This window comes from Musca autumnalis, unplaced genomic scaffold (assembly GCF_047663935.1).
Source record: "Musca autumnalis isolate F117 unplaced genomic scaffold, ASM4766393v1 scaffold_5, whole genome shotgun sequence".
Lineage (NCBI taxonomy): Eukaryota > Metazoa > Arthropoda > Insecta > Diptera > Muscidae > Musca > Musca autumnalis.
In genome coordinates, this window is record NW_027412088.1 from 30,634,095 (window position 1) to 30,647,907 (window position 13,813).

Consider the following 13,813-nt stretch of genomic DNA (forward strand, 5'->3'; position numbering starts at 1 on the left):
ATTTAACGCAATGATTAGATAATAATTTTTAGCGTGTTAATTGTACCAAAAAAAGTATAATACTGAAAACATTTTGCACAATGTAAGAGTGTTGGTCAAGGAAGATGACAATCATTTTGGATAATGATCGGATAGTATTTAGTAGGTGAAAATTACCATAACGTTTGTGGGAACAATATCCACATGATCCATATTTTAATTTCTGGTGGACATATTTCGACAAATTACGAAGGCGAAAATAGAAAACCAAAGTTTGACCTATGCTTTGATGCAAATTATATCAATGTAGTGGTAAGATAAGTGGGTTCCTTTATTGTAACTGCATTTATCTCACACGCTACAAAATGTCGCAATCATGATAGATTTCCCTTAAAAAAAAAAACTATGTTGTCCAGGGGTAGTGGTGTAGGGTATCACATGGTCTCGTGTGACTATAGCCCTGTATTACTTGTTTTAACTGTATTTGTTATAAATCCTAAATAAATATTGCATATTTTGACGGAATATTATTTTCAGGATCATAAGCAAAAGATTTTCACACAAAACTCCGTATAGTTTTTTGATAAATTGTTGCCATAAATGGGTGACGTAGGGGATGCGAATCTGCACCGGGAATGTTCGCACACTTTATAGAGAAGGTACAGTTTACGCATTGGCAGATATACTTGAAAAGTACAAGGCCGACATTACTGCCATACAGGAAATACAATGGAATTGGAAAGGCGTCACAACAACACCTAAAGGTGCCGCACTGTATTATAGCTGCCATGACATAAAGCATCAGTTTGGTTGCGGATTTGTAGTTGGTCGGAGGTTAAAACGCCTGGTCTCCAGCTTCACGCCCGTGAATGAAAGACTTGCTACAATTCGAATAAAAGCAAAATTCTTCAACAGCAGCTTTATTTGCGCTCATGCTCCCACCGAAGACAAGGACGAACAGACCAAAGATATATTTTATGACCGTTGTCCTGCCCACGTCATTAAAATTATTCTAGGCGATTTTGATGCCAAAATTGGAAAGGAAAATATCTTTGGCCCAACAGTCGGAAAATTCAGTCTCAACAATGAAACATCTGACAATGGCATGAGGCTGATAGACTTCGCAGCGGCAAAAAACATGGTAGTTAGCAGCACCAGATTTAAACATCTCGACATCCATAAGGGCACCTGGCTGTCTCCAGATCAGAAAACAAGAAATCAAATTGATCACGTTGTGATAGATGGAAGACACTCATCGAGTGTGTTGGATGTGCGCTCGTTCCGAGGAGCAAACATAGACTCGGACCACTACCTAGTTGCAGCAAAGGTACGCATCCGGTTAAACGTAGCAAAAAAAGTACGAACAGACACAACACGAAAGTTAGACATCGGTAAGCTGCAATCACAACAGACAGCCACAGCGTATTCCACTCAACCAGCCCAATTGCTTAATCAAAGCACTCCTCATCCCGATGACATATCAGCGCAATGGCAAAGCATTGCCCACTCCATGCAAACAGCCGCAAAATCCATACTTGGATACCAGAGACCTCCACCAAGGAATCCATGGTATGATCAGGAGTGTCGTGCTGCCACCGAAGAGAAAAATGCGGCATATAAGGCTACTTTACAATCCGTAGCAACACGTAGCGCACGAGAAAGGTATCGGGAGAAAAGGAGAGAGGAGAAACGTCTTTTCCGCATGAAAAAGAGAGAGATGGAAAAGCGAGAGTGTGAAAAAATCGAGATGTACAGGTGTCAGAATGAAGTCCGAAAATTCTACCAAAGAGTGAAGCATCAAACTGATGGCTTTGGTACAGGCACCTCCTCCTGTAGAGACCAGCAAGGTAATTTGGTAACTGATACAGATAGTGTGCTCAGGAAATGGAAGGAACACTTCTCCAATCTGCTGGTATCCAATAGCAGCGAAGACGATGATACCACAGATCCAATGCCAGAAGATTGTATTGAATGTATACCGCCCAACCAAGATGAGGTAAAGACAGCAATAAACCGGCTGAAGAATAATAAGGCAACAGGAGCCGATTGCTTACCAGCCGAGCTGTTCAAAACCGGTGGCGACACGCTGATAAGGTGTATTCATCAGCTAGTTAGCACCATCTGGCAGGAAGAACGAGTACCCGACGATTGGAAACTGAGTATCCTGTGTCCCGCCCATAAGAAAGGAGATAAGACTGTATGCTCTAACTATAGGGGCATAAGTCTACTCCCGATTGCCTACAAGATCGTGTCAGGGATATTGTGCGAACAACTAAAGCCTATGGTCAACGAGATAATTGGGCCATACCAATGCGGCTTTAGATTTGCCCATATTTGACCATATATTTACCATGCGGCAAATCCTGGAGAAGACCCAAGAGATGTAGATCGACACCTACCACCTTTTTGTCGATTATAAAGCAGCCTTCGACAGCCCACTCCGTTCAAAGGTATTCCAGGCCATGTCTGAATTTCGTATTCCCGCAAAGCTCATTCGGCTTTGTAAAATGACTTTAACTGACACGAGCTCCTCAGTTAAAATAGGAAAGAACCTCTCCGAAGAATTTTGTACCAAAAGAGGTTTCAGGCAAGGAGACAGCCTTTCGTGTGATCTCTTCAACATCCTGCTGGAAAAGGTTGTTCGAGAGGCAAACGTCAAAAGAAGTGGCACAATCTACACCAATAGCCACATGTTACTTGCTTATGCTGATGATATAGACATCATGGGACGATCAGTAAAAGAAGTAACCGATACCTTTATGAATGTCGAAGGAGAATCTGCTAAAGTGGGTCTGGCGGTAAACGGCAAGAAGACCAAGTTGATGGTGTCGACGCGCAATGCGTCCATTGAGATCGGACCAACTGTTGAAGTTGGTTCCTATAATTTTGAGGTAGTAAAAGACTTCGTATACCTCGGTACCGCCGTAAACACAAAAAACGACATCAGTTGTGAAATAAAAAGATGAATTGTATTGGCCTACAGATTCTACTTTGGCTTAAGTAAGCACTTCGAAAACAAAGCCACATCTCGTCAAACAAAAATAACGCTATACAAAACACTGATACTACCCGTGCTGATGTATGGTTCCGAAGCCTGGGTACTTGCGCAAGGAGATAAGGCAGTGCTTGGTGTGTTTGAGAGAAAAATTCTTCGAAAGATCTACGGACCAATCTGCGTTGACGCTGAATATCGACGTCGCATGAACCACGAGCTGTATCTGCTATACAACGACATCAATATAGTTAAACGTATTGAGATGCAACGGTTGCGTTGGCTAGGCCATATCATAAGAATGAGCGATGATGAACCCGCTAAAAAGGCGTATAAATATGAGCCGCTTGACGGTGCACGCAGAATTGGCAGGCCAAAGAATAGATGGCACAAACAAGTGGATGAAGAGATGACAAGGCGCAGTATTCCAGAAAGAGAAGCAATAGACAGAGAGAAATGGATATCTTTTCTTAGTTCGGCCTATAGAACAAATGTTCTGTAATGGGCCAGCTAATTAAGTAAGTTGCCATAAATGAACAATTAACACGCAAATTTTTACAATTTTAGTTTTTGCAATTCTTTAGTTGTCTAACTGTGTATGAGTGCAAGCAAGAAAATATGGTGCCATATTTCAAAGTCAAAACTGAAATAGTTTTTCACATTCCAAATTTGTTTCCAACAACAAATCACTTTAGCAACGATGAAATACACACATGATGATGCTTAGGAAGAAAGGTGCTATAAGAAAAAAAAAAAAAAAACAAAAACTCTGCAGCAATTTTCCATCACTTCGATAGTCTTTAACGAATAATTATTAATGGGAAAAGTGGTGAAACGAATCAAACAAAAGGCATCAATGAGCAATAATTGGTGGAGAATTTGTTTTAAGCGATGATGTTATTTTATATGCGTCTTACTAAATCATTCTCACAGGCTTGTATTGTGGGTAAAAGTGGAATTAGCTTTCTAATAATTTGTAAATATGGGATTTAGTTGGAGGTGACTGTAGTTAATATCGATATAGGCGTCTACTGTTGGAAAGTGAAGCAAAAAGGCTTCTTCCTTGGCAAACTGTTCGATGAATGGAAAATCGTAATGATGAGACAGACCGATAGGACCCTAAAGTTGAGCCAAATAAATAACAAATGTTACTTTGTTATGAAAGTTATTCCCTAAATGTAACATTTTGATCAATATTTCCCTTTGTACTGCATTTGCAAAGTGCAAATGAATTTATCTTGGCTAGAAATGTATTTGCAATGCATAATATTAATATTTCAAGCTATTATTGGTTAAACCAACAAACATTACAATGCAAAACAAGCACCAGAATTAAACGAACTGCTTATTTACAACCTCCGCCACTATAACTGAGTCTCTTTCCCTCTCTACTAACAAATATAACATCGTCATTTTCTTTCTATACCCTATACCGAACCATAAGCATTCCATCAAGCAAAAAAGAAAAAAAAGAGAGACCATAGTGAGTCATATTTAATTTTTTTCTTACCCACTATGCTGCTTAGTAATACTTCTCAACATGCCGGTATTTGTATCGAGGGGAGCATTATGAATATTCGAAGCAAATATAATTCGTGGAGCAGCATAGAGGGCAGCAAATTGTACAGTGTGTGGATGTTGTGCAAAAATGTATTTGTATTTTTTTATAGGTATTAAACAAAGTTCAAGTAAAACAATGTCTGAGTCAAAACATGGCATGGTAAGAGGCACACAATGTTAAATAATTGTGTGCGGCGAGCGAGTGGGTGTTGATTTTACCCAGAGTGGTTTTGCAGTTAAGAATTTCCAGTCTTTATGCCTTAAATGCTTACGAAAGATAATTTTGGCAGGCGTGCGTGTGCCATCACCAAAAATGAAAAAGAATGCTCATGCTACTGTGATAGGATACGACAGCATGTTTTAAATCATATGCTAGCAAATATATATAAAATGAAATTTTTTGAAATCATATAAAAATGGTGAATGTCTCATCGCAGCATTTAAAAGTGATGCTGTTGCTCAATAGCATTGTCAATGCCTTTTTTTCCAAATTTAAAATATTAAAATTATAAATTTGTCGGAAAATATTTTGTCACAAGTTATTTCGATTTGCTGATGAATTGAAACAAATTTATATTAAAAAAATGTTTTTTCTTTTTTATAAGAATGCCACTGCTATGATGACCATGAATGTTGGCTTGATATGCTAATTTATTTCCTACACACAAGACATTCAAACAAGTTATGTTTAAAGATATTGGTAATTCTTGAAAAATATTGTACACAAATATTTTTGAATAACGGCTTCTGATTATTGTCAAAATGCCACAATAAGTGAATAAAGTGATAACAATATTTATAAATCTAGAACTTAAGCTAAAAGTAATTGTTGTTTGAACAAGTAAAAGAGGATTAAACACCTGCATGGATACAACTGAATATATCAGTTCCGACATTTTTCAACATTGAGTGAGTATGGATATGTAGAATGTAGTTTCAGTTACAAGTTGATACTGATACTTTTTCAAACAGGTATGATATGAGTTGGTATAGACAGAAAAAAAGGAACATATTTGTTTATATCTGGTTTGTACGAACTGATATAAATGGATATTGGTGTGATACAATAAGTATTTATTGTATGTAGCCCAAACAAAATAGGAATTGAAATAGAAAAATTCCCACAGAGCTGAATTTTGGTGGAAATGTAGGATTTGTCGTTACAAATGAGGTCCTAAAAATCTCTGCTGATCCCATGCTTGCAAAGAAACTTATTCATGGTCATAGGTCATATTTTTGGGTTTTTTATATATCTCAAAAACTGTGAGCCTTACCAAAAAGTGATTAAAGCAAAATACAACTACCGTAAAATTCTCTATAAGATATCGCGTTCCTAAAAGTCACATAATAATGATATGCACATATGTGTAAAGCACCTATAACTTATTTGACCCGAAAGTCAGGATACAAAATCTGGTTAGACATGGTGCTACTGGACCGAGTACTACAAACCAAATCAAAAATGTGAATTTCAAATTTCTTCAGAATCATTCCATGGACCAATAACAAATTCTGCATTATGAAAACCATTAGGAATAACAAAATCGTTTAATTTGTTATGGAGGGTATATTATGTTTGTCATTCTGTTTGTAACTCCTCGAAATAATAATTTAAGATCATATAAAGTGTATATGTTCTTTATCAGCCTGCTTCTACACTGATATAGCCCCATGACTGTACTTCTGTGGAAATTACTTTAATATCCGAAGTACATATGTAGATGGATAATACTTCGGTAAATGTATTGTAGGTCCATTCAGCTTGGAACAACCCCTACCTTACAAAGTGACGCGTCGTTTTAAGGGCTTTTGAAGGTATTATTCTCTTAAGGTCAATCCCCGACCAGAACATGTTTTTGTGATTAATGTACATAATACGACTAATTTCATAAAGATCCATAGTACAATAAATAAAAAATTATAATAATATTAATAGTTAATTAATAAATACAAAAAAAAAACTTATTCCGAAAAAAATTGCACCTCTCTAAGTTTTTTTTTGCGCACGCGAACGTGTTAAAAATGTAACAAGCTAACACTTCCCTGCGGGAAATAAATTGGTTTAAAGGTATTTTAAACCTAGTTTTGAAATAACCACAAAAACGCATCAATATAACAAAACTATTTGCAATAAATATTTGGAATATAATAAAACTATTTTTGATAAATATTCGAGTTTTCATTATAAGCTCGGAAACTTTTCTAGTAGCCCTCGTACATTCCACTCACTGAACCCAGAAAAACATTCGAATTGATGCGTTCAGTTATAACAGTTAATGTCTTTAATATTTATTTATCCCCTAAATAATAAAAATGTTATTTTTTATGATATTTTCCTTAGAAGTTATTCACACAAGCCTGTTACACCTATAGTATCTGTTGGTATCTGTAGTATTTGAAAAATATCTGTTGTACAACAGATACTTGAGAACGAAAAAACAAATAAAGTTCTCACTCGTTCATATACAACACAGAACTGTTTTTAACAGTTATGTTATTGTGAGTATACACAACCCAAACAATATCATAACTGTTACACTCATTCCCACATTTATATCATATTATATCTGTTATGTATATGATATATCTGTTTTGTTGATATAAACAGTTATACCATTGCACGTGTTTAAAGAGGATCTGTTAGTTATTCTTGACGAAAGTACCCTCAGTCCGACATTAAAAATAAGGCCTTTCTTTCATTTACCGCAGTGAAAAGGCTATTAGGACATACATATGCACATTTCCCACGAACATTCCCAAAGACGCTAGGGAGACGACTTCCCTCATATCTATGATGCAAATCGAAATACTTGAAATCTTTAGGTACCTTCGTATAGAGGTCTTACTAAAACATGGACCTAAGGAAACAAATTTCTGTCAAGAGAACTTGAAATATTAAATAAGAGCAGTATCCGTTGGAATATGCTGGCAAAATATCCAAAATATGAGATGTCAGTACATAGATACCTTTATATATATTGGTTCCTCTAGTGGAATTCTGCAATTGAGTTACCTACAAATACCGGTAAAATTAAAACACAAAATTATGAATGAAAAGTACCAATAAAATCTGACAACACTGTTGGTATCGGTAGAACCTAGCGACAATTTTTTTTTTTTTTTGGTTGTTAACCTACCGAAAATTTGCGTTAATAACAGAAATTATAAGCACTTCGATTTGACTGATTTTTGTCGGTAACTCCAAAAATGAGATACAGAATTCCACTACTGAGGACACTTTTCTATAGAAACAATTCTTCAGGCCGTTGAGGACAATTTTTTCTACCGAAAAAATTTCTCAGATTCCTGAGGATACTTTTTTTAGAGAAAAAATGTCTCAGGCCACTGATGACACCTTTTCGTTATAGAATAAAACGTCAGGTCGATGACAATTTTTTCTATACAAAAACATCCTGAGGTTACTGAGAACCCTTTTTCTATAGAAAAAAATTCTCAGGTCCCTGAGGAATTTTTTTGAGTACACTTTTTTTCTATAAAAAATCCTCAGGTGCCTGAGGACACTTTTTTCTATAGAAAAAAATTCCTCCGGTCAGTGAGGACACTATTTTGTATAGAAAAAATGTCTCAGGGCCCTGGGGACACTTTTTCCTATATAGAAAAAAATTTCTTAGTTCCCTGAGGACACTTTTTTCTATAGAAAAAATTCCTCAGGTCCCTGAGGACACTTTTTGCTACAGAAAAAATTCCTCAGATTCCTGAGGATACTTTTTTTATAGAAAAAATTCTCAGGTCCCTGAGGACACTTTTTTCTATAGAAAAAAAATTTCTCAGGTCCCTGAGGACACTTTTTGCTATAGAAAAAATTCCTCAGATTCCTGAGGATACTTTTTTCTATAGAAATAATTCATCTGGTCCCATAATATACTTTTTTCTATAAAAAAATCCTCAGGTCCCTGAGGACACTTTTTTCTACAGAAAAAAAAATCTTAAGGTTTCTGAGGATATTATTCTATAGAAACATATTCCTCAGGCCCTTAAGAGATTGTTTTCTATAGAAAAACATTTCGCAGGTCCCAGAGGAGAGTTTTTTCTATAGAAAAAAATTCCTCAGGACACTTTTTTCTATAGAAAAAAATTCCTCAGGACCCGGCGGACACTTTTTTCTATAGAAAAAAATTCCTCAGCTTCCTGAGGACACTTTTTTCTATAGAAAAAAATTCCTCAGGTACCTGAGCACACTTTTTTCTATAGAAAAAAATTCCTCAGGTCCCTGAGGACACTTTTTTCTATAGAAAAAAATACCTCAGGTCCCTGAGGACACTTTTTTCTATAGAAAAAAATTCCTCAGGTCCCTGAGGACGCTTTTTTCTGTAGAAAAAATTCCTCAGGTCCCAGAGGACACTTTTTTCTATAGAAAAAAATTCCTGAGGTCCCCGAGGACACTTTTTTCTATAGAAAAAAATTCCTCAGGTCCCTGAGGATAGTTTTTTCTATAGAAAAAAAAATCCTCAGGTCCCTGAGGATAGTTTTTTCTATAGAAAAAAAATCCTCAGTTCCCTGAGGATACTTTTTTCTATAAAAGTAATTCCTCTGGTCCCTTAGTACACCCTTTTCATAAAAAAAATCGTAAGGTCCCGGAGGACACTTTTTTGTACAGGAAAAAAAAAGTCCTAAGGTTTCTGAGGATAGTAATTTATGGAAACAAATTCCTCAGTTCCCTTAAGAGAATGTTTTCTATAGAAACAAATTCCTTAGGTTCATAATTATACTGTTTTTCCATAGAAAATATTCCTCAGGTTCCTGAGTATACATTTTTTAGAGAAAAGAAAAAATCCTAAGGTCCATAAGGACACTTTTTTCTATAGAAAAAACTTATTCAGTTCCTTGAGGACACACAATCCTCAGTTATACATTTTTCTATAGAAAAATACCTCAGATTCGTGAGGATACTATTTTCTATAGAAAGAAAATCCTCAGGTTCCTGAGGATACATTTTTCTATATAAAACTTCCTCAGATTCCTGATTTCTATAGAAAAAAGTTCCTTAGGTCCATGAGCATACTTTTTTATAGAAAATATACCTCAGGTTACTGAGTATACTGTTTTCTACAGAAAAAATTCCTCAGATCCCTGAATACACTTTTTTCTAATGAAACAAATTTTTCTTAGAAAAAATTCCTCAGGTCCACGAGGACACTTTTTTCTATAGGAAAAACTTCCTTGAGAACACACAATCCTCAGTTCTCTGAAAACACTTTATTCTATAGAAAAAAATCCTCGGGCCCCAGAGAACACTTTTTTCTATAGCAAAAATTTACTCAGGATCCTGAGGGCACTTCTCTTTTTTTCTGTTTGAAAAAATCATCAGGTTCTCAGTTCCCTGTGGACACTTTTTTTTCGATATAAAAAAATACTGTATTGTTAGGATCTTATTGTATACCGAGCTCTTTCCAAGAAGATTTTTGGACTATTAGGGTTAAGAATAGGGATGCACAAAGAGAATCGGACACATATTCTCTTAAATATTTCAAAGTGTATTTTTGTTGGCTTTTCTTATCTTTTTTATGTTTTAAAACTGTAATTGTATTCTAAAACAGTAAAAATTGCATATTGTTTAAATAAATCTATTAAACAATGCGTATATTTTTAATTGTAGTTGTGCCAACTATGGATGCGATTAAGAGTAATCGACGCTAGCGTACTGTTCTGTGCATAGCTACTTTACAACAAAAGAGGCACAGATCAGCATGTCTTCAATTACTATTTCTTACTTGGGGCCAACTAGAACACTTCGATTATGGAAGCTATATGCCGATCTGGACTTGTCACCTATAACTGCCTACCAATCTACTGAAATCTACATAACATAAAGTAACCATGATATAATTTAAATCTGTAGTGGAACTCTGCAACACATTTTTTGGTTACCCACCAAAATCGGTAAAATAGAGAATCCCACAGTACTGGTTTGCAGTGGTTTTCTCGCAACGATCTTCGCAATTCAGAAGGGCTTTGGAACTAAACATTGTTATTGAACATCTATTTTATTTGGTTCTTAACATCAATTAGCGCTAAATCTGTAGTCAAAATACGTTGAAATCGACATTTCTGGTTAGTTTGCACCGTATATGGATAGAGCAAGGCAGTTATCGTTTTATATTGTTCCATTCCTCGGATGTAACATTTGAAACCTACAAGGGAGATGGACGCAATGTTAATTACTATAGACTTTACGAGAATGAGAAGAATAAAGAGACATTTGAATACCTACTATTTTTGTTCCATTGCGACATATAGATCTAACAATTAGCTGTTCCACTTCGTGGATAAATTTGATATGTTTTATACCGACATATCAATTCATTATAACTTGGCAATTCTGGGTGGCTATATGTCTTAACTAAGCTTACTAGTTAGGAAGAAAATTAACACTACTGTAGGTTAGTTGAAGTTAGATATGTGTATATATTGGGCACCTATTGTTACGTACTGCAAGGTACATTGAAGAAATATCTTTTTAGCTTCTTCACACAATTCAATTCCATTTGTTGTCAAAGCTATTAGAGTTATGGATATGAATTAGAGTTATGGATTATGGATTCAGTAGAATATGACGTGTTTTTATCTTCGTCGACGAATATTAGCATTCCAAAACGATTCAATATTGTCAGCGACGTACGCAGGGGTGGTCCATGGCTAAAGATGATGCTTTAAAAATAGAAAGAGTGTTAACAACGAGGAAAATATACTCTACGAAATTTACCAAAATTACGACCTTCTTTATGCAATGCGAACATGTGCCACGTTTTCTCCAACACTATATATATCGTCACCTGAAATGCCCAAAGACGTAGCCCTCAACGTAACCCCATTGGACTAATTAATTCATATTAAAAATAAGACAAAGTTCGAGGCTCATAAAAATTACGTGCTTATGCGTTTAGTAGCTTTGTTATAAATCGTATACCTACATGGAAAAAGGCTATAGGATGGATTCTTCATCAAAACATAATGAATGATACTACTGGGAGCACTTACTCTACCTGTAATTAATTAAAAAATAATTAGTCAATAACTTTTTTGCAATTTTCCTAATTTGAATGCACGTTTGGTTTCTATAATATTCACAAAAAAATTCCAGGCACAATGCAGATAACAGATGTTTTTGATAAAAATATGTCTGACCCGTGAATGTGATTTGCATTAACCCAATTTAAAGTCATACATATTTCGAAATTGGCACAAGGTTATACATTTCCTCTTATTTGTTGTCATTAAATAAGATCAAGTTAGAGATGAACATTGTTGACTCATATCCAAAGTAGTGCATTTCAGGGGATATAAGAATCGGTGAATGCCCTCTACTTCTTATATTGTTAAAATATATTGCATTACTTCATTTGCAATTTAAGATAAGGCAGCTTATTTAACTTCATACACCACCTGTCACTTCATTCTCCGCTTCGTTTCACTCAGGTAATTAAACTTGCTCTCTTTTTATTTATTTATTACTCAATTATTTGTATTTGATACGTAAGTGATGTGTTTTACTCTATCAATACAAAAGTTCAAGAGATGTTGGGGGTTGTTCAGTCTACTCTACTCTTCTTCTTCTTGAAAGGGCGGCTTTTGCATTGAAGACAAACAAAATGGCAACACTTTGTTATTGACAATAAATTTCTAAACATTAGAATTGTGAATTGTTTTTGTGTTGCTTGCTTTGGCTCCTAGTTAATGTCTTTTGTTATTGCTCCTCTTTCTCATTTTTTTTTGTATTTCGGGCGATGAGAGAATATAACAAAACTAAAACGAAAATACAAATTGAAAGAAACATCAAGAAAAAGGGGGGTTATGGACAAAATGACGTCATCTGACAATTAAACCTAACCCCAAAAATATTTTCAGCTGCTTGCAAATATCTTCAAAATATATTGAACAACAAATAGGAAGAGTAATTACGAGAAAATAAAATGTGGCAAACTTATTACAGAAAACAGCAATTTCATAAATAAAAACTTGTCGGTCATTATGTGTGGGGGTGAGTTTTGGTTGTGTTATTGGTGATTGTTGCAACTTACCCCTATAGAAAGACAATTTTCTTCAGCACTGTTGGGAAATTTCACAATAAATTTTGAGCCGGCTCTTTCTTCGCTGTCGTTTAATGGACGGAAACGACAAACGACTTTAATACTATCCTCTGCTGGTATCTCGCGTTCCGCAGACATTTTGTTAGAATTTTCTTGTGGCTGGTGCGATGATGGAAAATGATGTGGTTTTCAGACTTCAAGTTCAAATCCCCTTATTTTGCAAATTGCACAGGTTCATGTATAAGGGTGGGTTGCACCTTTCACTTCCAAATTTTTATATTTTGCTTTTTCTTTGTATAATCACACTTGCAAACTAAATGTGCAAAAAATTAAAGGAAAAAAGAGAAATATTAACACTTTTCACTTTGTAGCTTCGCCGTTTTTGTTTTCGCAACGCAGCGAACGACCGACTGACTATCCATCCACTTTAACAACTACAACAAGAAAGAAAATGAACGAAGATGTCTGACGAACGTACAACACTCACTTCAATTATTTTTCTATGGGTTTTTCTTTCTTGGTGTGGCAAAACAAAATTGCAATTAAATTCATTTAAAAATATTTATTAAAATTATTTTTCTTTTAGAAACACGTTGATATTCCCGTACGTACAAATAAAATATCTGTATGCAAAAAAAAAATCAATTGGAAAATGGTTTTGGGTATGGTCTGCTAATATTGCTCATCATTTGCTCGCACATAAGCAGACACTCACACTATGCGAAAAAAATTATATAGATAGAAATTCACACTACAAAGCAATTATTTTTGAAACAAAAACTTTGTTTTCGAGATCCTAGTACTGAGTATTATTTTTTTAGAATTTTTCTATTTGCACAATTTAAAAAACTTTATTTTTTACTTCATGAATTGCAGATTTTACAATTTTCTTCCACGAACAAACTCAACTCGTCTCTCTTCAATGACAACCGACCATAGAAGACAAAGAAGAAGATAACCAGGGATATAGTGTTTGAATAATACTGTTGCCAATTATATGTATTATTATTAAGAATTGCCAACAATATCTCAATAAGAATTAGGTGTGTTCGTTTACTCTATAATTCGTAAAGATTTTTGCATTGTACTGTGGAGTAAACGAAGGCAAATTTATAACATTGTTGTTATAGAAAATTAACGCTTTTACACATTTTGGGTTCCCGTACACAACATTTATATGAAAATCGTTTACGACTTGTACAACTTTTACGACTTTTACCACTTTATAAAGTAC

General features: G+C 35.0%; 1 protein-coding gene across 6 annotated transcripts in view; it reads right to left on the bottom strand.

Moving 5' to 3' along the window:
• Khc (kinesin heavy chain) overlaps positions 1-13,538 on the bottom strand; it is a 37,344-nt gene extending 23,806 nt beyond the window's left edge. Inside the window, exons 1-2 of one of the 6 annotated variants that reach the window (XM_073956888.1) lie at positions 13,442-13,538; positions 12,571-12,892 (exon numbers count right to left, since the gene is read on the bottom strand). In XM_073956888.1, coding sequence (XP_073812989.1) covers positions 12,571-12,717 — 147 coding nt within the window. In that variant the 5' untranslated portion in view covers positions 12,718-12,892; positions 13,442-13,538. Of the gene's footprint in view, positions 1-12,570; positions 12,893-13,066 lie in introns of all 6 variants that reach the window. The other 5 variants (XM_073956891.1, XM_073956893.1, XM_073956890.1 and 2 more) reach the window with 5 other exon arrangements.
• Positions 13,539-13,813: the final 275 nt, after the last annotated feature.